Source organism: Anabrus simplex, chromosome 1 (assembly GCF_040414725.1).
Source record: "Anabrus simplex isolate iqAnaSimp1 chromosome 1, ASM4041472v1, whole genome shotgun sequence".
In the NCBI taxonomy this organism is placed as follows: Eukaryota; Metazoa; Arthropoda; class Insecta; order Orthoptera; family Tettigoniidae; genus Anabrus; species Anabrus simplex.
In genome coordinates this window covers 586591765-586616589 of record NC_090265.1, presented here as the reverse complement: position 1 = coordinate 586616589, position 24825 = coordinate 586591765, and the positions used below count along the sequence as shown (strand labels likewise).

Below are 24825 nucleotides of genomic sequence, written 5' to 3'. Positions count from 1 at the left end.
TTGGTCCTCGAAAGGCCGGAGTGTTCCGGAATTTGATTAGAACTTGGAGTTTAGAGATTATTTTTTACGTTATGTGGATAGTGTTGTTTGCCTTAGACTGTAAGCATCAAGATTTGCAAGTGCTTATTGATAAACCACTAAATCTTTCGTGATGCATATGTGCTATGCATCTTCGAGAGACTGAATCATTGTGTGACGTCAGCCTGTGATACAATTATTGAACTCATTATATATCAAGAATTCTCTGGATACAATCAACGACCTCTAGTATGGATTGGATCCAGTAGCCAAAGAGTACTACAGAACTATACGAGAAAACGTTTGAATGAGCCTACGCAGAGCCATTTGTGTTGGACATCCGGAGCAGTTGTATTAGCACTAAATACCTAAGTGAGTTAATCTGGTTTATTCCTTATTTTTCAGTACTTTTTTCCTTTCTATAATGGAAGAAGCCCAGAAGAGATCTCTTATCAAAAGACAAGCTACCATCAAGGCCCGCGTAACTAGAATAGCTACATTTGTTAATAATTTCTCTATGGGCTCTAATCTTAACGATATAAAAGTAAGACAGAAACACTTACAGAATAGTATAGAAGAATACAATGAGATTCAGACACAATTAGAAGTTAATGACCCCAATGAACCTCACGATTTCGATCGAGAGGGATTTGAAGAATTATATTTTGAGTTGCGGTCAATAATGGAAACATTATTAGAGGTTAAACCGCTGTCATCTATTAGTGAAAGTAATGACATAAGCCATGACAATAACAGTGATCTGAAACTGCCTGCCATTTCTTTTCCTAAATTTAATGGGCTACTGGCAGAGTTCATGCATTTTCATAATACGTTTAAAAGTTTAGTACTGTAATTGATAACGATGCCCTGACAGATATTCAGAGGTACCACTATTGATTGTCGTGCTTATCAGATGAGCCACAGTTACACACAATAACTTCAAATTAGCATGGGAACTGATCTGTAACCGATACAACAATCCTAGGTTGATTCCGGATATGCAGTTGCTATTGTTTCCCTCTGCCAAGAGTGATCATCCAAAGGAGCTGAGGGCACTAATAAACCAAATGTGCAATAATTTAAGTGCCATTGAAGTAATGGAGATTCAAACCCCTTTACATGAAATTATAATGTTGCATTACATTTTAGAACGAATCAGTGTTAGTCTTAGAAAACAATGGGAGGTCAAAACCTCAGGCAAACCATATTCTAGGTTGAAAAAACTAATATTACTCCTTGAAAGTAGTTGTCAAATTTTAGAGCTAGTCAGTACTAATAAACTAATGAATGAAAGACAAACCCCAGGAACCAGATACAGCAGTAGCAAGAAGGAACGTGTAGGGCAAGCCTTTGTGACCACTTCATCAACGTGTGACCTTTGTGACGCTCCTCATGTCTTATTCCAGTGCTTAAAATTTAGGGATATGAGAATTAATGACAAATTAGAGTATGTAAAATGGCATAAACTTTGTTACAATTGCTTGAAGAGTGGTCATCAAACCAGCCACTGTTCCCCTCGAAACTGCAAACTGTGCAACAAAAAGCATCATACATTACTACACAAGGATACCGGTAACATTTCCCCACAACAATCATATTGTTCATTAAAGGGAAATTATCACACCTGTGAAGTGTTGCTGTCAACTGCAATCATTAGGCTTACTGACAGCCAAGGTCGCACTCATGACTGTCACACTCATCTGGATAGTGCCTGACAGATGAACTATGTGTCGAAAAAGCTTGCTGATAGATTAGGATTAGCTCTCAGTCAACTCCATGTTCCTATTCAAGGAATTAGCAACTCCAGAGCCATAGAGTCATCACACATTTGCCAAATTCACATTTCATCTAGGATGCATGATTACAGCCAACATACTGTTTGTTCAGTTTTGTCTACAATTACTGGACAGCTTCCTTCTCCTCATATCGACTGTACAGATTGTCATTTACCCTCCGACATTAGCTTGGCAGATCCAAGATTCAACGAACCTGGAGAAAACTGCTAGGAGCAAGTGTATTTCCTGAAGTTTTGCGTCCAGGCCAGTTCACACAAGAAGGACATCCTACCATGCAGAATACAGTATTTGGTTGGGTGCTGGCAGGTTGCATACCTACTACACACATAAGTCAGAAAAAGTCTGCTGTCATAAGTTGTGTAGCAACTCACGACTCTTCATACTAAGGTGGAACGTTTCTATATATAATTTATTAAACACACTGTGTACAAGGTATTAATTAATTAAACAAAATTAGCATCATTTGCATAGTGTGACAAAGTCAATGTCCTGTCTTTGCATGGTGGAACGTTTCTGGCAACAGGAAGTGTCAAGGTCTTCCACTTTCTCAGGAGGAGAAACTTTGTGAAGAGTATTTTATGAAACACACAACTCGAGACAAAACGGGAAGAAATTGCCTTTTCGAACCCGGCCAAAGCAAATTGGAGATTCCCTCAACAATGCCATGCATTGTTATGAAAATATGGAAAGGAGACTGAAGCCCCAATCATCCATGAGGAAATCCTATGTTGAGTTCATGGATGAATATGCTGAATTAGGTCACATGGAACTCATTGAAGAAATATGGCCGAGTCAATCATCGTACTACACGCCACATTGCGCCGTGATCAAGGAAGATAGTACCACCACCACCACAAAATGTCGTGTGGTATTCAATGTGTCAGCTAAATCTACTAATTCCCTATCATTAAATGACATTCTGATGGTGGGCCCAACAGTACAAGACGACCTGTTTTCCATTATTTTAAGATTTAGAATGCACAGACATGCTCTCACTGCAGACATTGAAAAAATGTACAGAGGAATAAAGGTGCATCCAGAAGATCAAGATCTGCAAAGAATAATTTGGAAAAGCTCATATCATATCAAGAACTTATCAAAACTTATAAACTGAACACCGTGACATATGGTACTGCAGCAGCTCCTTTTCTGGCAACCACGTGTCTTGTGCAGCTGGCTCATGATGAACAAGAAGTATATTCTTGGGCTGCAGAAATTCTGAAGAGACTTTTACGTGGAAGACCTAATTACAGGAGCGGACACAATTCAAAACGCAGTTGAGGTGCAAAAAGAGTTGGTGAGATTGCTTCACAGTGGGGGTTTCACACTTAGAAAATGGTGTGCCAACCACCTCAAGATCATTGAAGCCATCCCTAAGGAATTTCAAGAAATTAGACTTCCAAGAAGTCTTGACAGCAAAGAAGAACCCATAAAAACCCTTGGTTTGTTATGGCACCTATCGAGTAATCAAATCCAATTTGTCGCCTCTATAGTACATACAAAAACAACAACTTGCACAAAACAGAAAATACTGGCCAGCGTAACCGCAATATATGACCCATATGGCTTACTAGATCCTATCACACTAAGATGCAAAATACTTCAACATTTGTGGGAATTACGAGTAAATTGGAATGAAACATTATGTGATGAGCTCCAAGAACAGTGGCAGCAAATACACAACACAATTTTATCCCTTAATGATATACACATTCCTCATTAGGTTCTCGGAAGTAGTAATAGCACCCGTATAGAGGTTCATGGATTTTCAGATGTTTCATAGCAAGCCTATGGTACTTGCATTTACTTGGAAACGCAATTGTTTCGTTGTTAACTGCAAAATCTCGAATAGCAACATTGAGAAAAATATCCTTGCCATGCCGTGAACTGTGTGGTGCCTTACTCCTAGCTAGGCTAATGAAGAAAGTGAGGACTGCTATCAAAGACAGAACAGAACGTGAATTCTATTGGACTGATTCTAATATAGTCTTAGCTTGGATAGCTAGACCACCTAACTCATGGAAAACATATGTGGGAAATTGTGTTTCTGAAATATAAGAGCTGTCTGATACAAAGAATTGGAGACATGCTCCTCAAAATATGAAGCTAACTTGGCTGTGTTGGGTGGGACCTTCATGGCTTACAGAACCTCAAACCACGTGGCCAGAATTACAAGAAAATGAAGCGAAGGAAGTATCAGAAAGAAAACATGCTAGTATCAGTCTACTTTCCGTGCATTTGCCATGGGAACACCTTCTGAATTATTTCTCCTTATGGTCAAGGTAATTGCGAACCTTGGCATATGTTCAAAGATTTATATATAATCTCAAATGCAGTGATATGAGACAACACCTGACTGGAAGTCTGACTAACACAGAGCTTAATAAATCTATGAACATCATTGTCCATAATGTTCAGCTAAGTACTTATCATAAAGAAATCAAAACGCTGAAACAAGGTCAGTCAGTTCCCGTTGATAGCAAGTTAAAAGACTAAATTTCCCACTGCCTACCGTGAGTTAAAATTTACCTACCGCGAAGAGTAAAAAAGACTAGATTTAGTGGTAAAAACACTGTGTTGGCAACTCTGCAAAACATGGTCGCCACCAAGAGGTAGAAGTGGTGTTAAATGGTTTTGTGAAGGAGCCGTATCAGAAATGCCTTCCAGTGAATGCTGAAATTCAAATTAAGGCTCAAAAATGAGCAAAAATTAATTTTAAAACAAGCCACCATTGAGTTCAACTTTTCATGAAATGCTGGGGATTTTCACTTCATAGGTGCATGTCAATTGCACAGAAGTTGCCAAAAAATTACAAAGAGAAATTGATAGAACTTCATCGCTTCATTACAACATTACATGATAACTATTTGCTCGCTCAGATAGGAAATGCTGACCACACTTCCTGTATTGATTTGATTTGTATTTGTCGACAAAAGGCCGCATTTGACTCGGTGCACAGGGAACAGCTTTGGGTAGCACTTGAAGAGGAAAAGGTAATCAAGACTCTCTTATGCCGCATTAGAGGCATGTACAATAGAGTCCAAGGAGTGGTGAGAATAGCTGGTAAATGGCGAAGGGAGTAAAGCAGGGTGACAGCTTGAGCCGCCTTCTCTTTGTGATCTTCAAGAACCAAAGCTCTTACTGAATGGGCTTATGCCTTCCAGGACCGTGGAATTGAAGTGAATGCGAGCAAATCCAAGGTCATGCAGTTCACCAAAGGAGAAAAAGTACAGCTTCAGATCAAGTGGAACAATGAGGATATTGAGCAAGTAGAACAAATTGAGTACCTGGGCACCATCTTCAGAGAGGATGGAAAATTAGAGGCAGAAATAAGCAACAGAATTAGAAACGCTAATCAAGTTTACTATGGTATAAACAACACAAACATAGGGAAGAAAGAAATTATTAGAAACACAAAAATGCGGGTATATCATGCCATGTACCTGCCAACACTCCTGTATGGCGCAGAGAGTTGGACAGTGCATAAAAAAACTGGAGAGTTGTTTGGTCAACGCTGAGATGAGATATTTGCTGAAAGTTGCCGGGAAAACTCAAAGAGACCATATTAGAAACACCACAGTGAGGGATGAGCTTCAGCAGGATCCAATAATGGATGTCACTGACAGGAGAGGATTGAGCTGGATTGGTCACCTAGAAAGAATGGATGATGAAAGGAAAGCGAAGCAGGTGTGGCGAGCCAGACCAACAGGTAGAAGAACAAGAGGGAGGTCACGGATTGAATGGCAGGAGTACAGTGAAACCTCGATTCTCCGTTTTTCGAGGGACCATGAAAATAAAACGTACAAAACGGGAAAACGGAAAATCCGGTAATGAATGAAAACCATCAACAATTTGGCTAAACATCACAAAAATTAAATATGTATAATTATATTCTTATAAAAACTCCTAAACCAAACCAAACTACAGCCCCAGTGAGACTTTGCCTGCCAAGCGACCGCTGCTCAGCCCGAAGGCCTGCAGATTACGAGGTGCGCATGGTCAGTGCGACGAATCCTCTTGGCCGATATTCCTGGCTCTGTAGGCCTAGATCGGGGTCGCCATCTCATCATTAGATAGCTTCACAATTAAAGGTAATCACGAAGGCTGAGTGGATCTGGAACCAGACTTATATCCAGGTAAAATTGCCTGACCTGGTCGCAATCGAACCTGGGCCCTCTGGATGAGAGGCGGGCATGTTAGACCGCGAAACCGCATTAATTACCGGTACGCGAGTTCAAAATCTCGATACTTTATATTCAATTTTACAGGGGAATCTTCGTCAGTTTCCCGTGAAAACTTCTTTCAGTTCAGCAACTTTGATTAGGCTAGCCAAACTCTTCGAAAAATCTAATAACGCCAAGCCAAACGACAATCGACCACAAGTAGTTTTTAATTCTCTCATCTAATAAAATAAAGCACAATAGATACAAAAGCACCCAAAATGATGGCGAAATCCGCTCATTTCTTAATCTTTGATTGTAATTTGGTCTCCGGTATACTGTTCGTAGTCAGTTTCTGGAAATCTCGTACTGCGCAAATTAAGCCTACATCGACTTTTAAAGGTTATGATGAACTCGAAAACATGGTTTCGAATGTATCGATTCTTAAAAGTTCTCGAATGCATTATATCAAATACAGTAGATGATTATATTCAATACTGCGCGTCACAAATCCAATCAAATTGGAAAGATAAAAGAAATATAAAAACTTCAGAAATTACGGTTATTCGTGACCTTGAGGTCATCTGGAAAGCGCGCTCGCTGCACATGTCAGCACGAGTTTGAAATGATACCAACCATTTAAAATGTAACGTGCGCAAATAAAACGACTGCGGTTTCTGGTATTTTAACACGAAAACGTAAAATTCCCAGTCTTACATTAGGACCTAAACAGTAATAGGCAATCCCAAGACCTCCCATGGCTTTCTTTTCTTTAATGCAAATGCAACATCTGTTTTGGTCTCGCTAACATAATCATGTACGATAATATAAAAAATACTGAATTTGTGTTAAGAAGGAGCAGTTTCGATTCCTGCCTGAAAGCCCAGTTACTCTGCAGTGCCCTGAGCAAAGTGCCGAAAACGTCTTCGGCAGTACGATCGAAAAAATGTAAAAATATAAACATCTAACCCTGGACATAATATGGACGTTTTATAAGTGCGAACATTTGACGAAACTCGTTCCGTCTTCAAGCAGAGCTGTCGAAATGCGCCGTGTCTCCTTGCAATTGTTGTGGCCACTCTCTGCTTTATGATTTTCCGAGATTCTCTAAACAATACCACCCGAATGGGATGCTAAGATGGTCCCTTATGCAAGTTCACCGCCGATCGCTTTTCCAATACCGGTACAGTAATTGCTTTAATTATCGCAGTGACTGGCGTTAACGCCAAGATCCATAAATATGCCATAGCCGTCCTTTCGTGAGATACAGTTCATTAAAAAACGATTGATCGAGGATTTAGCGTTGATGGGACTGGAATTTCTGGACGGTTGATCCGGGAAATCGTTTCTTCGAGGAACGGATAATGCGAGACTTTTACAACGTGATTTAATTAAGATGCTCGCGGGACCACGTAATTTGAACGCATATTCCGGGAAAATGTATTTTCCGAGAACGGATAATCGAGGTTCCACTGTACATCTTGGGACTGATCAGGAAGCGAGGGAAGACCCTGAGTGATGTTCAGAGAATGGCGCAAGACAGAAGAAACTTTAATAAATGGCTGAAATGCCCCGACGCCTAACGGCACAAAGGGAAAGAAGAATAAGAAGAAGAAAAGGGGGTAAAAAACAATGCATGTCAGTTATGTTTGCGTGTACTGTTGATGGATATAGACTACCTCCTTTCATTGCGTTTAAATTCAACACATTCCCAAAGTAGGAAACATTTCTGAAAAAAGCCATTGTATGCACCAATGAAAGCGAGTTGCATACTCGCCAACCTTCAAAAACAAAAAACCAGGAGATTGTTGAAGCATCACTCGTCACGCCACATGGAGCCAAAAAATCACACAGGCAAACATCCCCAAAATAGAGAACATGAAAATTCCTTGATTCTCTAATATATAAGAACTGTCCAATTTTTTTTTTTTTTTTTTTTTAGAGAATCGGAATTATTTCTTCGCCATAATAAAACAAGCCTTGAAAGAGCACACCATGTCATACTGTAATTATAACCAATAATGTAATTTGAACTACCTCTTACAAAAAAACCAAAACAAAAAACAGCACTTTCTCTGGCTCTATCAAGTGAACGAAGACTTCAAAACACCTTCTCTACACAAAACTGCATTAATAATAATAACTGAATTTATTCAAGTCCTGAACACTACAACCATGACCACGGCAAACAAAAACACGATATAATGCAAAAGAGAAAAATAACACCAGATTGAGCACCGTGATATTCACGCATCTTGAGCAGTCATAATGGCCAGAAAGCGAAGTACTTTGCGCATTCATGGTGACCAATAAGAGAAGGGCCTTCAACCTTTGAAGTAACATCCTAAAATGGCAGGAGTTTCAAAAAATATTTCAAGTTCTGCAGTCACTGACTTAAAATCGGGAGAGTTGGCAGGTATGTTTACTGAAGACAGTGATGGAATGGTTTTGGTTGGTGTGGCAATGTTGCCTTGGTGCTTGGTTTGGTTTTCCTAGTCTCCTTGTATTGGATTCTTATCCAGGCCATACAATGTGGGTCACAGAGAGACAATTAAAGGAGAATAAAACGGACTTGACTGTCATGCCAGAGTTCAGTTCTTCAACCAGTTGATGTGTGCATCAACAAGCTGTTCAAGGACAACCTAAAAGAAATGTACACAGACTGGCTCACTAGGGAGGATAGAATGTTGATGGCCGCAGGACGTATGAAGTGGGCTAGTCTATCAGAAGTGTGCATGTAGACTGACTATGTGTAAAACAGTATCTTGAGAGAAATGTGCCGTGCATTTAGAAAGTGTTTTATCTTAAAGGCACTTTATGGCACGGAAGACCTGTAAGAAGACTGACAAATCTCAATCATCTGATGGTGATAACTGATTAAACAATAAATTAAACAGTGGGAAATTTATTCCTTATGCTTTGTGTGCTACATCAATATATTTCAATTTTAAAAATTTATTTTCTTTTTTGATTTCTGGAAGGTTGGCTTATAATCAGCGTCACGTTATAATTGAATAAATATGGTATGTACTACAGAAGGGAAGGAACACAGGAAAAACACAAAAACATTACAGAAACATAAGTTTAATACATTCAATGGAAAAGGAACAAATAAGTATTATACTGCCTGTATATTCTTATTTATATACTGACTGTATTTCTTTGTTCCCTCTTCATTACATTCAATTAATTATGAAGAAAAGATAAGAATGAAGGCCTTATATACTAACCCAGGAGTTGAGGCTAATTTAAGAAGAACTTTGGCTGCAGCAGCATGATTATCATTCTTTTCATAGTATTTCCACAGAAGATCAAACAGATATGTAGCATTTCCACTACTTTCTGCCTTCCGTTTTATGAAATTCTCATAGCTGGGCTGAGACATAAATACTAGTTCACCAAGGAGCTGTTTACTCAGCATCCATTCGTAAATAGCAACATGCAGTAATTCATCGGATGTGTTGAGGGCACCTTCAATCAGCTTTCTAGCCTGGAAAGAAAACAGTTCATTCAATATAATTATGGAACATTGTAGCTCTCTATCACATTATAATCAAATACACTGTAATGGAAAGTAGATATATTCAATTGCTGAGTGACCAACCACAGTCTAAGATTATCATATATGAGGGTTGTTCAATTGAAACATAGGCATGCGTTCCCAAAGTGGAGGGAAAAAAAATGAAGCAACATTTGTGTTTGTTAAGAGTTGTGCTTGTGATACACAGTAATGCATGATCACATACTGCCACGGCAATGATATCTACTATGCGCTACTTTCACTGGGTCCTATGGATCAGCTTCCTTACATTCAATATCTCTCCCTTTGCAACTATCACTCCACTGGGGCCGCTGAAGAACTAAGCTGATGGAGTAATTTGTAATGCTGTGGAAAAGTTTCAACCAGAATCCATTGTCTTTATATGAGGAGGGTATAGTGAAAGTTCAGCACTGAAACATATGCCTGGATGGTGGAGGTGATGATCTGCTGACTCTCTTGAACTGTAATCAGTATGTTGTCATCGTAATATAGTCTATGTTGACTAATACACTTAGTGTACTATTTTAGACACCAGTTTCATGGGACAAACAAACCTTATATAAAATATGAACAGAGAGAGAGAGAAAAAAATAAACACGTAATAGGACAAACACAATGGCATGTCAGTGTGGAAAGAGGGAGCAATAGAAATAGGAGACTACACTAGGACAAACATGGAAACATGAAAGGACAAGGACAATCTCCACATTCTCATGCGCTGCCATTTTCAAATAGATATGCTCCCCCTCATCAATCCCAGTTTTTCTACATTCATCTCCTTTCAGACCCCTATGGGCTCATTTCAGATTCCTGGCTTCATCAGTAGGGCAGGTATCAAAACTCTTCACAGATCTTCAGTTCATTTAGGATAAGTGTAGGATAAGATGAAGCCGGATAAGTACACAAAAAGGGAGGAAACATACAAAAATACAAATACAGGTGGTAAAATAATAAGAACATACGGCAAACACAAACAAAGGAGATAAGGATCCTTAACTGCCACATCCAACAGGGGCAAAAATGGAAAAATTTTCATATACATTATTACTGTATTTATCTGCATAATGAAGCTGCCTTTGTGGATCTGTGGTAGAGTGTCGGCCTCCGGATTCCAAGATAGCAGGTTCAAACCCGGCAGAGGTAGTCGGAATTTTTAAGGGCAGAAAAAAGTCCACTCGACACTCCATGTCGTACGATTTGGCATGTAAAAGATCTCTGGTGATACATTTGGTATTTACCCGACAAAATTAATTAAATCTCAGCCATAGATGCCCAAGAGAGATCCGGTTTACCCTGTCTGCCATCTAGTGAGCCTAGAGTAAAACGGAACGTCGAAATTGACGAACAGAGAGCCAGATGGCGTCAAATCGAAATGTCTGCACACGGTAGCTGAGGCCATACGATTATTATTATTATTATTATTCTGCGTAATGGACACAGCTCCCCCCCCCCCCCCCCATTTTTATTTTAAAAACCTAGGGTGCATCTTCAATCTAAAGAAAAATCTGTAACGAAAAAATCTGACAATAAAATATACACCATCTTGAATGTGAAATTATCAATAGCATCAAAAACTATATAGCAAACCAGTAGCGACAGCAAAATGTTTAAACTTATTAAAAACTATTTAACATGTTCACTGCTGTTGTTACACTGTTGACATTAAGTGCGAGTGTGTCACGAGTCACTGATGTCTCGTACTCTACTTCGCTGGTATGCGTCACAAGGCATGTGCGACTCATCCTACGGAAGTAGTTCTGTGGGCAGCCAGTGGATGGCGAAAGTATATTACTTTGAAATAATGAGATTGGCATCTGCAAGTGATGTCAAGTTCTCACATTCATCAGCAAGGGGATCCATCAGCGCTCGGTTTAGCGGCAATAATCATTGAAGTCCATGAGTCACCCGTGCCTTGTGTAGCAAAGAACAGTGGATTAACATCTTTTACTACAAGTTGGTAACGGTTGATTTACACAAGTATAAATGCATATTTAGACAAACAATAAATGAACAAGTTTATTTGTTATATAATAAAGGCACTGCATATAAAATTTAAAATAATATCTAAACAATGCTGTTCACTATTCGAACCCAATTATCTATTTTTTGCACTGATCTCAAAATTCCCTAAACTATTTACACTCATGATGTCACTAATTTTATTATTATATGATGGTAATTTTTATTTTGAACACAGTAAGTTCAATTTCAGCACTTAAGGACTTTATTAAAACATCCAATGCATATGAATGGTTTGTCTGTGCATTCCTCACAGTTCGTTGTCACCTGCTTGGTTTTCTTGTCAGCATTTTTCAATGTGCCATATTCTCGCTGAGCTTTACAGCAAACTACGCATTGTCTTCGAAATTTTCTGGCTGGTCCTTCCATCTTTGAAAGAGTGTGTGCACAGGACTGATGACAGGTTCTGTCTGTGGTCCAACCAGGCTTCTTGCAACCTTCTCTTGAAATTGCAGCAGTGGCAATTTTTTTTTGCAGACGTCATGGTGTGAAGTATTCAAGCATTAACCAAGGCTATTACAATGATAACTTCTAGGGCTACTTTCCTGTTCCATTTTAATCCTTTCCACAGACCTGAAGACATTTGATCACTGAAATTGACCCCCCTTTTAGAGACATTATAATGAAGAACAGAGAGAAGCTTCCTGAGGTTCATTGTCTTTGTTTTTCTTTCCAGAGTCTACCAGACAGTCACTATGGCTCGGCAGTGTTGAAAGCATTAGAAGAGGTCGCTTGTCAACCCACCTGATAACTCGAGTACCGTGCTGACACATCTTACCTACCACTCCCCTTCTTCATTTCCTGTTTCACTATCATTGGTAGTCCACGTTTATTGTTACGAAGGGTCTCACCCACAAATGTTTCGTTCCTCAAAAGTTCTTCTGCCAGACGTACACTGGTGTAGAAATTATCGGCATAGAGGATACGGCCTTCATTTAGAAATCCTCTTAGAAGCTCCATTACAACAAAATGGGCATGACCTACTCTGCTTTCACCCACACTGGATTTTTCTGCTAGTTGCTTTACATCGCACCGACACAGATAGGTCTTATGGCGACAATGAGACAGGAAAAGTCTAGGAATGGGAAGGAAGAGGCCGTGGCCTTAATTAAGGTACAGCCCCAGCATTTGACTGGTGTGAAAATGGGAAACCATGGAAAACCATTTTCAGGGCTGCCGACAGTGGGGTTTGAACCCACTATCTCCGGATGCGAGCTCACAGCTCGCGATCCTAACTGCACGGCCAACTCGCCCGGTCAGGATTTTTCTGCATAGATCTTCGTTCTAACAGTGTAGCCTTCTTTCGTACACAGTTTATACACCTTACCTCCATATTTGTGACTTTTGTTAGGAATGTACATTCTGAAAACTAAACGGCCTCTTTAAGGAACCATAGTTTCACCTATAACCATTTCTTTCCCCATTGTCCAGGCATTCTCAAAATTTTGGTTTGATTTATCAAGGAGGGGTTAAATTCGAGAGAGACAATCACCTGGCTGATGGTTAGCTTCGTTGTATGCAAAGTGTCTCAAGAGAAGAAGAAAACTATCCTGTGACATTACATGTCTAATAAGTCGCACATCATATAATACTTAGACCAGTATGAGTTAATAGTTGGGTAAGGAACAAGACCCATACACATGATAATTGCTAGAAGCTGTTTCATTTCCTCAACATTAGTTTCCTTCCATTTCAAACTTCTGGACTTGCTTTTCTCATTATGACTTTGTTTAAATTGAATGACATACCTGTTGGTTTCCTGAACCATAATTTTTAATAGACTGTCATCCATGAAGTCAGAGTATATATAAATGAGCTGTTCCTCTTGTAACTGCAACTGAACCTTTGTTTTCCCAAGAAAAACAGGAAGCCTAAATCATTCCTGGTTATATCACCCCAACTGCAGTCTGATTTACCTGATTGTGTTTTAGCTTGTTCACTGTCACTTTCACTGTGGCTATCATTTACCTCTGTGTAGGTTCCAAAGGACACGAGTGAAGATGATGAACTTGATAATAAAAAATGGGGATCCTCAACATCACTACATTCGATATCTTCGTATCCTAAAAGATCCTCAATATCTGACTCCTTTAATAGTTTCTCTAAACGAAATCTCCTGGTTCGTTGTGAAAAGTCTGAACTGGAACACTCTTTGGGTAGTTGGAAGTCTGCTAATCTGTTTCATCTGCAAAAATTTACTAACATTCCTTAGCTTTCTATGCTTATAGTTGAGAATAAGGTGATGAAATCTGTGTATAAGTAACGTCCTTACCGTGATGCTGTATAAAAAATATACCCAATGTAAATCCTGTATTTACTTCACACGCTGACAAGGATATTCACATGCTATCACAACAGATTTCCGCCAACCTATAAGGACGGCTACAGCATGTTAATACTCAATCAACAATGTATAGCTACCACTGTCCACTGCGGTGAGGGGGACATCTAGTAAAAATGTGAGGCACTGGTGACTCTTACAGCAAATAGTAAAAGCTGTATTACATCCATGCGTCAAGAGTCATTGCCTCGTGGTATAAGGTAGTTGTTAAATGCACACCTATGCCATAGAACATCATAGATACCACCTGTGACTCGCGGCCGTACTGTTACGCAAAGTTATCACTGTAGCAGCATAGGAATAAAATGTGTATTTTGTCCAGCATCACATTTTAATGCTGTACAAGTCACATGTGTTTCATTAACAGAAAGTGTATTTATAAGGTGGATTTAACCATAATACTACTTTAGATACTTTTTAATAAGTTTAGGCAAGTCAATACAGGAATAAATAACAGCACCTATGATGGTCAAGTTTATCAACAGTGCAAACTATGTATCGAGTCTCACTACAAACGAATCTACGATCAATGGCTCGACTGACAACTAGCACCAGTTGTTTATCTTACGTGATGAAACACTTACAGCAACTTAAAACAGGAAACAAAGTATAGAAGTTTATCAGTAAAACAAAACATTACCAAGATTTTATTTTTATTTTTATGTTATAACAGTTTGTTGAAAATGAAATAGATCAATTAAGTGGAGAATTCCCCCCCCCCCCCACACACACACAAATTTAAGAAGAAAATTGGGCTGCATCTCTTATGCGAATAAATACAGTAATAAATCTGACTGAGAACTCAAGTAAGACTAGTAACAAATGCATGGCAATACAAAAAGGTTAATAACATATAAGGCAGATTAGCTGTCTGCATAAGTAAAGGAAATAATTACTCACATGCTGTTCTGGTTCTCCTGGAGCTATAAAGCTCTGAGTGGTCTCTGCAACTACTTTAGAGTTAGGAGAGCTCGGTACACTTGGAGAATACGGACTGGACATGCTTTGTTCATATAACTGGTCTAGTACAGACGTTATCTCCTTGTAACATTGCATTCTGCAACATCAATCATAGTAATTAATAATAATAATAATAATAATAATAATAATAACAACAATAATAACAACATTATTTACAAGTTGCTTTACGTCGCACCAACACGGATAGGTCTTATGGCGACGATGGGATAGGAGTGGGGAGGAAGCGGCCCCTTACCTATGGTACAGCCCCAGCATTTGCCTGGTGTGAAAATGGGAAACCATGGAAAAGCATCGTCAGGGCCGCCGACAGCGGGGTTCGAACCCACTATTTCCCGAATATTGGATACTGACCGCACTTAAGTGACTGCAGCTATCAAGTTCACCACCACCACCACCACCACCACCACCAACAACAACAACAACAATAATATCTCACCAATACCAAGTGGAGATATTTCAATTTGAGGTCATTTGGGCTGCTAGCATGTCAATTTTAAATACGCACATCGCATCCAGTCTTAATTAATTAATCCAGTCTGGGGCATATACCATATTTCAGGAAAGTCGTGAGAGTTGATTGTAAAGGTTTGTCAATATGTCATATTATTTGATAAGAGTTTTGCTTAAAGGCTACGTAAAAGATGAATCAAGCTTGGTTAACTCTTCTGCTGCTGTGTTTCTTGCAACACAACTTAACTGAGTAATTGAGTTAAGAAATTTAAAACATATTAAATAGGTGAAAGATATATCCGTCTGGCTTAATGTTCCTTTTCCTAAAAGCAACTAATATGGGGAAAACTGTGAGAGTGAAGTGCAGGAACAGCTGGATGTATGGGAGAAGTTGTGTCATCTTATGGAATGAAGTTCTCAGCACAAAAGAGTGAAATGCTGGTAACAACACGAAACAAGAACCGAGTGTATAATGGAATGACATTAGGAGGGGAGCAGTTGAAAAGAGCAGAAAACTTTAAATGCCCGGAAAGTGTAACTGAAGAAAATGGGGGAAACAAGATGGAAATAAATGAAAGAGGAAGGTGTGCAAACAGATTCTCTAAGAAGAAGCAGAAGAAGAAGAAGAAGAAGAAGAAGAAGAAGAAGAAGAAGAAGAAGATGAGATCAGGTGTTTGCTTTATTGCTAAGTACAGTATAAACCACAAGAAGGAGACATTATCCAGTGATTCATTGTTTGTCTTGCCCGAGTTCGTTATTTCACGGTTATTGTTTTACACTTGCGTTGTTAAAGTTATTGTCGCTGATTCGTCACATTTATTTTTGTTATTTGTTACATTTTTTGTTCTTGTTATGCGAGTCGAGCGGTCAAAGTGAACTGCCACGATCTTCTTTTCCCATCGTGTGTATTTGTTAATCCTTCTTTGTTATTGCTTTATTGTTTTCCTGCTAATAATGGAAAAAAAGAAGGAAAGAAAAACTTTCACTATGGATGACAAAGTTTGAATATTAGAAAAAGTTGATTTGTACTGCAGAACACGTGTTTCATTGGCATGCGAATTGCAGCTTCCTGTATTCACGCTGAATACAATTGTGAAAAACACAGGAAGCATTACCTCAAGTGTTTCCGAATGCAGACCAAACTTCAAGAAAGGGAAGTATGCGTCATACTGCAAATACAAGAAAATGGAAAAAATTGTAAAAAGTTGGTTTGAAACTTCAAGAGCCGCAGGCATTCTAATTGATGGTGTGCTCTTAAGGGAAAAGGCGCTTAAAGTGGCAAACATTCTTGGTACTGAAAATTTCAGCACGTCCAATGGCTGGACTGATAAAACTGTTTGTGGGGAATCTAATGCAATTAGTGATGAAACTGTGGAAGAATGGATTGACAGAAGATTGCAGCAGCTGACCAAGGATTACAAACCCAGGAACATTTTTAACCTAGATGAAACTGGACTGTTTTTCAGTGCGTTGCCCAGCAAGACTTTGGAATTCAAAGGAGATAAATGCCATGGTGGAAAACACAGTAAGATGAGGCTCACAGTGATGTTGGGAGCCAATGCTAATGGCTCTGAGAAGCTCCAGCCTCAGTCGCTCCAAGAATATGCGATAACCACCTACTGCCTACGATGCCAACCATAAAGCTTGGATAACCTCAGATCTTTTCCGACAGCAGTTAATTGCTCTGGATTAAAAAATGAGTGTGCAAAATAGGAAGATCCTTCTTTTGATCGACCGTTGTCTTGTACATCCCGTGGATGTTAATTTGAGGAATGTGCAGTTAGAATTTCTGCCTGCTAACTGCACAAGCAAGCTACAACCTATGGATTTAGGGGTTATTCACTCTTGTAAGTCACTTTATAGGAAGAACCTGGTGCAGCAAATTTTATTCCTTATGGATGCTGGAAAGGATCCATCATCATTTAAAATTTCAATCCTGGATGCGCTTCACTTCATTACAAAGTCTTGGAAAGCCGTGAAGCAGACTACCATCTCAAATGGTTTCTTGAAAGCAGGATTTTTCAAGAATCATCCCGAATCTCAGCTGCCAGAATAATAATAATAATAATAATAATAATAATAATAATAATAATAATAATAATAATACGACGAAGGCCTGCTACCTAATGTATGGAGAATGTTGCAGTCATACTGCACTACTAAAGATTTTCTTCGGGTAGATGATTCTGTGATCACTGCAGAGGAAAGAAGTGTGGAGGAGTTGGTTGCTGAGAAAAACAGCAGCTCAGTCTCCCACCAGTGACAGTGGTGAAGCAGAGGAAGACAGTGAAGTGATGCCTACCAGTGCTGATGCAAGTGCAGCAGTGGATGTTTTACGCAGGTATCTGTCATCTGTAGAGAGGAGTGAAAATAATTTTCATAACCTTTATGAGCTTGAAAAACAAATAGAGGTCATAAGAAGAAGTGTAAACAGAGATCGATTCTGGACTATTTTGGTACGAAGCAGTGATTGTGTAGTTTTCCATCTGCAATAAATTTGTGTTAATGTTGTAAATACGGTACAATAGTAGCAATTAAAATGTTTCATTCAGAGAAAATATTGCATCTTAGATAATTCTATAGCCATTCTAAGAAAGTAACTACTACTGTATATTAAAACAATATATTACACAAATTTTTAACCACCTACCGGTAACCTTCTCCTGGGCAAAGGATGAGCAGAATTACAAAGGCAGTGTAGTCAACAGTTAATACAGTACATTAACTAACTTACATGGACCTGTATTTGAGATAAGTAGAGTAAATCGATTGAGATTGAAATCAGTGACGAATATAGAATATATTTTTTGGGGGGGAGCCAAGATTAATGTAAGGTTAGGTTAAGTAATTTTAAGAGGTCAGACGATTTCAAACACTTAAGAAAGGAAAAAGGAAACATTTATTTGGGCTGATACATACATACATACATACATACAGTACACCAATGGTTACAAAACGAAGTCCAGGTTTCTTGGTATAGGTACTTAAAACTTATCAAGAACTTCGTCACTGTGTCTCTATGGCTAGAGAGTAAAGCAAGCCCGTTAAGCCTACCTTCAGATGTGCTCTTCCTTTAAGTAAGTCTTCAGTCTCCTTAGGCTAGAGAAAGTTCTTTATACGGTTGCGATAGAAACAGGAAGAACTGCGAGTAATTTGAGAAAGGTATAAATGTTGGGGAAGAAAGTCTTGTCACATTTTTCTAGAGATCTTGCAGCCGTTTTTGGAAGATTTGAGGGATTTCCCTAACTCCACTTTTCTTTCCACAACATAAACTCACTTTGCACAATCTCTTTATGTGACAGATCTTCTTCGTAGAAACTAAAAGCAGCCTCCAGTGAACGGAAATCTGTTATGATACACAATTGTGGAAGGATGTTTTGTAAGGATGCAACTGTTTCCTTGTGAGATTCAAAGCGTTCTTTTAGTGAGTTACAAAAATCGTCCAGGTATGCCACATAAACAGCTACTCGATAGTTTTCTTCTTCTGTGGTGTAGAGGACGTTTCTACGTGCTGTTTGAAGGCGGCAAATTCTTGGAATCCCTTCTTTAATGTCAAGTTTGGCAGCGAATGACTTTACTTGTTTATACAAGGCTTTAAATGAGTCATCAGCATTTGCCCTCTCCTTCGATAAAAGGTGGAAGACACTCGTGACGTTAGTCAAGGCCTGTAGAAATCTATATTTTTGTTTTGAAACTGCTCAGATAAGTTATGCATGGTTGATAGCATCCAGCTCAAAAAAGAAAGATTAACAAGAAATGCAAATTGACTAATAGCACTACTTAGAGTGTGAGCCTTAGCTGCTGAATCACTTAATTCCTCTTCTATACTGCAAAGGGAGAGAAAGATAGGCTCCAAAATGTCTTTAAATAAAATTACTGAGTCGTGCCTTTCTACCCGTCGGGTTTCGCACCATGAAATGTTTCTTTTTCTTTTTTTCTGGACAACATTCAGAAATCATTGACTTCAATATTTCGGTTCTTTTGGCTGACAAATGAAGGAATCCACAGACTTCTTTTATGACACCCATACAGTTTCTTATAGAAGGTATTTTGCATCTGATAAACATAAATTTAGAGTGTGTGAAGAACAATGTGTATACAGGGCTAACGGTAGCTTTTCTCTGATGGAAGCTTGTACTCCTCTGAATTGCCCGCTCATCGTGGCAGCACCATGGTACCCTTGGCCTCTCATTTTGTTTAGGTCAAGCCCTAATGTTGACAAGGTCTCCAATATTGTGTTGGCCAAACTTGCTCCAGTGACGTCATAAACGAGGACGAATGTCAGACAATCTTCTCTGATTTTGAAAGTTTGGTCCTCTACCTAACGTACACAGAGAGAAAACTGTTCGATTTGGCTGATGTCAGTTGTTTCATCTGCTAAAACGGAATAAAAAACAGACTTTCTGACATTTTCGACAATTTTGATTGCATTAAGTGACCAAATGTGTTAATAAGTTCGTTTTGAATGAAAGAACTTGTGCGCATCGTCTTCCCACCACTGGTTGTTAATTGGTCTTTAAGAATATTATCTCCACTGTTGGCTCGGTATCTCAACAATGATCGAAAATTCCCATCATTTTGGTCCGGTTCTTCAAGGCTTATTCATTATTTTGGGGGGTGGGGGGGCAGGCCCCCTGGACCCCCCTCTTATATACGCCCCTGATTGAAATACTCTATAAATTAATAATATGCATTTGTGTAACATTTACCTCCTTTTCAAGAGCATTTTTATATATACCTGTACAAGTTGTTTCCCACAACTTACACTTTCCCCCCCTTTACACTAGTCTTCCCTGGTCCCTTGAAAAGTGTAAAGGAGGGGTAATACTGTATCTACAGGACTTATATTGTGTCAACTTTGACATATAGATCAGAAACGTGGGTGATGAAGGAGAGGGATAAAAGTAGCATACAAGGAGTGAAAATGAAGTTTCAAAGGTGTTGAGTAGGTTTAACAAGAATGGAAAGAGTAAGAAATGAGAGAGTTCAGGAGATGGCAAATGAGGTACCCCTACAGGTAGAAAAATCTGATGATGATTAAAAAGGTGGTTATTCAGGTATTTTAATTCACAGCATACGACATAAAACTTTGAAATCTATCCATTTATTGATCTTGTGGTCCAACCTGTGGTCTTTGGTTCATTCATCATTAATAATATCCCACCACTCTGGTACACCTTGACAATCATCATCGCTGGTATTCTCTATAGAACTATTACTCGGCATGTCATCACCACTTCCATTGTTCACAATTAAGGACAAATCTGCCACTGTCTGTCATTAGTAATGTTATTCTGCATGCCCAGGGCTGCTCAGTAGTGCAGTACTGCCAGCCTCAGAACAGAGAAGAATACTGGAGGGCATGCCAAACCAAATACCGTAAATGGTCTAACACTCACAGTTTTGACCTGAACAATATTCTCAGTATATGCCAAACTGATGTATAAATGTGTATGTATTATTAATTGCTGCTTTGTAAACAATACTGGTGTGTACAGTAGCGGTAAAATGCCAACCGACTGCTGCTGTAGCAAACATTCAAAAACTATATCGTAGTGAGTTGACAAAACTCAACTGCCACAGTAAAGGAGTTAAATACAGTAAAATCTGTGAAGTTGACCACCTGCTGAAAACTGACCACATTTTTATTGAACTGGCAAATCGAATTTGCTGATGCTGTACAACATGGAGGGCGAGGAATCTCCACCGGGTTGGAACATGTGATCTAGGAATGTAAAGAATGACATTCCACCACTGACCCACAGAGGGAACAACTTCTGCGGAATCTCAATTCACAGGTTTTGAAGGTACCACTGAAATAAGCATACAATATTGGAAAACAGGAAATCCAGAAACAAATTAAAACCATCGACAATTTGGCTGGACATCACAATATCGAAATAGGTATAATTATAATCTTACAAAAAATGCTATATAAATTACAAGAGTTAAAAAGCTCAACACTTTAAATGCATTTCTCTAGGTCTTCTGCAGACTCAGATAAAAATACATCCAAAAATCTTGGACTTCTGATTTCCTCTCCTTGAACTTTGATTCCCTATTTCAAATTTCTCTTTGATTTCCTTTACTGCTGGCTCGATATAAAAAATTAAAATTTATAGGGTTAAACTGTAACCCTGTCTAGTTCCTTTCTGGTTAATTAATTCTCTTTTAAATCCCTTGATTCTTATCAACCCAATTAACTTCGAGGCTGGCTTGTTGGAGGCTTTATGCCTCAGTACCTCCCATGAAGGTTTTAAAACTGAACCTACCTGCAGATAAAAACCCCCATTGTTTTGTTCTTAACAACAACTATCACCAACACCAGCCAGCAAAATTACTCTGTTTTTATGTGTCACCATAACGAATAATCTGAAATTCATATATTGTATTCAAAGGGCTATATGAACAGCCTGTTAGACGAACTTCACCTCTGTCTGGACTAGCTTTTGCCCACGACTTGACATGCACAGAAATTAATTATGTGGCCATTTATACAACTGAACTCTGAAGACTATATCAAAATGCATTCAGTGTCTTTTTAGTGATGTTGGAACATGTTGGCTTCTGTTTGTAGTTTATAGTTATCTATTTTCAGAAAGAAGAGGGAGTGAGTATAGAGAATCATTCAAACCCTCTAAAAATCGCTGAGAGTGAGTATACACAACATTTGGGAAGAGAGACTAGTGCAGGCACTTTCAACTGGTACACCTCTAAAACTGACATCTTAAAACAACAAGTGTGGTGCTAGAATAAAGGAGACTGGTTGACTTTGGATTCCACACAGTAAGGAACAACCAAACTAACCACTATTGTTGACAAGAAACCAATAGTGGACCAGGGTGTGGTATAGATGGTCGGTGAGCTCGTTCACTTTTCTCTGATTGATGGATGGTATTCTTGAGGTTAAAAATGTTACTTCTCAGGTATTATGTAACAGACTGAAATAAAACCAAGTGCAGGGAAATTCTGGATGTCAACATTTTAATACTGGCAAGATTCATAAAATACAGGTAAGCAGTTTTGGCATTTACTCAATCTAAACTAAAAAACAAAATGACAAGACAGACACGACTGAGAAAACATAAAAGAACTATGGGAGACAGTCATCTCTGCATCATGTGGAACTATTTACCCTTTCAAAATCGCAACATGAAACATATGTACGCGTAGACACTACATTCTTATTATAATGATAAGATAAGATGTCTGCTTACCTTTCAACATATGCTCGATAGCCCTCTTCATCACCAGGAGGTTGTTTGCTGTTATAATAATTCAGAGCCAAATTCTTAGGGTCTAGTTTCATCGCACATGTTAAGCACAGTTCCAGAATACCTTCATAATACTGACTAGATGCAAACCATTGGCAAATCAAAGGCAAGTTCACTTGAGGAGCCACATTCTTGCAGAGCTACATAAAACAGATCATAATTATAATCATTGAACAGGACATAAAGTAACAACTTTATGTGGACAACAGTAATGAGTGGCAAAAAACAGACTGGCTTGTTAAATTGCAAGGAATCAACTACAGGATATATATCATCTACTGACCTGAAGAGCTCCTTGTAATTTGGCTTGTCTTTCTGCTGAATTCTGGATATTACGAGCACTAAGTAACATCTCATTAGCCTAGAAATAAAAATAAATACACACACAAAATCAATATATCTGCTGAACAGTCAAGTAAAACATGAATGACGAAAGCTGGTTTGTGTTTATTATTTGAAAAAGGCAACTGGAAACAATCCCTTTATTTCCTCAATCAAGAAGAAGATAAAGGAAATGTAGTGATGAATTAAATAAACTTTACTGTATAGTAAAAATATTAGGTATTATTTATTGATGATCCTGTTTCAAGGTTTTAAAACTATTAATCTAGGATAAAACAAGGTATTTGTCAACAATTATAGGACTTTAAATAGCAACTACTTTAGATGTTATATTTTCCTTATGGTAACACTGTCAAACTAGCTATGATATTCAGATCATGAAAAATATTAACTGGGGTATGTGGCCACATTTGTCATTTTTACTCAGCTTCAGTACATAATATGAACCACAACACTGAATTAAGACCCAAGTACACTTATTTTACTTCTGAACTTCACAAGTTGAAACATATGGAACCTTATTCAAGATGTGGAATGTACCAAAGAATTCTTTGGAGGTCCTTTCCTGTTGAATCACTTGTTGAATTTCAACTCAAGACACCTCTGGCTGGTACAGCTTCAGTCCCTTTCCTGCCATTCTTTAGCAATTAATCACTTACAAAGTTAAGAACTTCCTCTGGTAGCTTAGATTCTTACCTCACATCTGTATGTAGATGAACTGTATGCTTGGTAACAATTCTAAAGATGAAACTACTTTAGTTATCAACTAACTGCCTTATTATAAATTCATAATTGATACTCTGACACGGAAAAGATAGTAAGTCACAAAATATTGAATTTTCATTTTATCATGGAAAGAGCAGTAAAAACTACAGCACTTAATGAACTATAAGTCAATTGACAGAATGGTCTAGGTCCTACAAACGATGGAAGATGGCATTAGCATTGAGTCCAAGATACTTGGTGTGGGGAAAAATGAAGTCACATCTTGCGCTCTGTGGGAAAGGTTACTCTATCCAGGTTTGTTTACATCATTGTCTGCAATGAAGAAGTGATACTGTAATTTTGTTATTGTTCTGTTAGTGAAGTATCATTCACCAATGTCTCGGACCGAGCTCGATAGCTGCAGTCGCTTAAGTGCGGCCAGTATCCAGTATTCGGGAGATAGTAGGTTCGAACCCCACTGTCAGCAGCCCTGAAAATGGTTTTCTGTGGTTTCCCATTTTCACACCAGGCAAATGCTGGGGCTGTACCTTAATTAAGGCCACGGCCGCTTCCTTCCCACTCCTAGCCCTTTTCTGCCCCATCGTCGCCATAAGACCTATCTGTGTCGGTGCGACGTAAAGCAAAAAAAAACACCAATGTCTCGGAATCCAGTTCCATACAAGATGGTAAGTCTCCACCATAGTATTATTTTACTATCAGGACAGGGCCTATTTGACCACGGTAACATGCCAATGTGTTCATCCCTTTTTGCTACCAGGCTACATGTAAGTGCAGATACAACTGCCCTGAACTCTGAGACTGAGGTACGTCAACTACACACTGAGTTTTGGTCACAAACTCCAGAAAATCAGGGTAACTATACGTTTTGTTTGGTTAATGTTGTTCCGGTAAAATGGAGGTGGCTGGGTACAGTTGATGATCCTGCACTGAGCAGAAGACAAGTTACAGCTAAGTATTCAATACGTAGAGTCCTGCATGATGTATAAAATAATATCCGCATCCACTCCGCATTTCCTTCATCCGCACCCGCATCCTTCACGGATGTTATAAATATTTAACTACAGTATATTTCACCCAAGATATTGAAACGGATAGAACTGTTAACATAAAATACAATAGGCCTGACACCTGGCACCAGAATCCCTAGTCACAGGTTTAGGAGGGATTTTCTCTTGCG

At 38.7% G+C, this 24825-nt stretch overlaps 1 protein-coding gene across 2 annotated transcripts in view; it reads right to left on the bottom strand.

Annotated features, from left to right (window-relative positions):
* The window catches only part of Nup154 (nuclear pore complex protein Nup154), a 324740-nt gene that overhangs the window by 87679 nt on the left and 212236 nt on the right, over positions 1-24825 (bottom strand). For both annotated transcript variants that reach the window (XM_067144924.2, XM_067144923.2), the window contains exons 16-19: positions 22864-22941; positions 22524-22720; positions 14776-14932; positions 9205-9464 (exon numbers count right to left, since the gene is read on the bottom strand). In XM_067144924.2, the coding sequence (XP_067001025.2) occupies positions 9205-9464; positions 14776-14932; positions 22524-22720; positions 22864-22941 (692 nt within the window). The remainder of the gene's footprint in view (positions 1-9204; positions 9465-14775; positions 14933-22523; positions 22721-22863; positions 22942-24825) is intronic.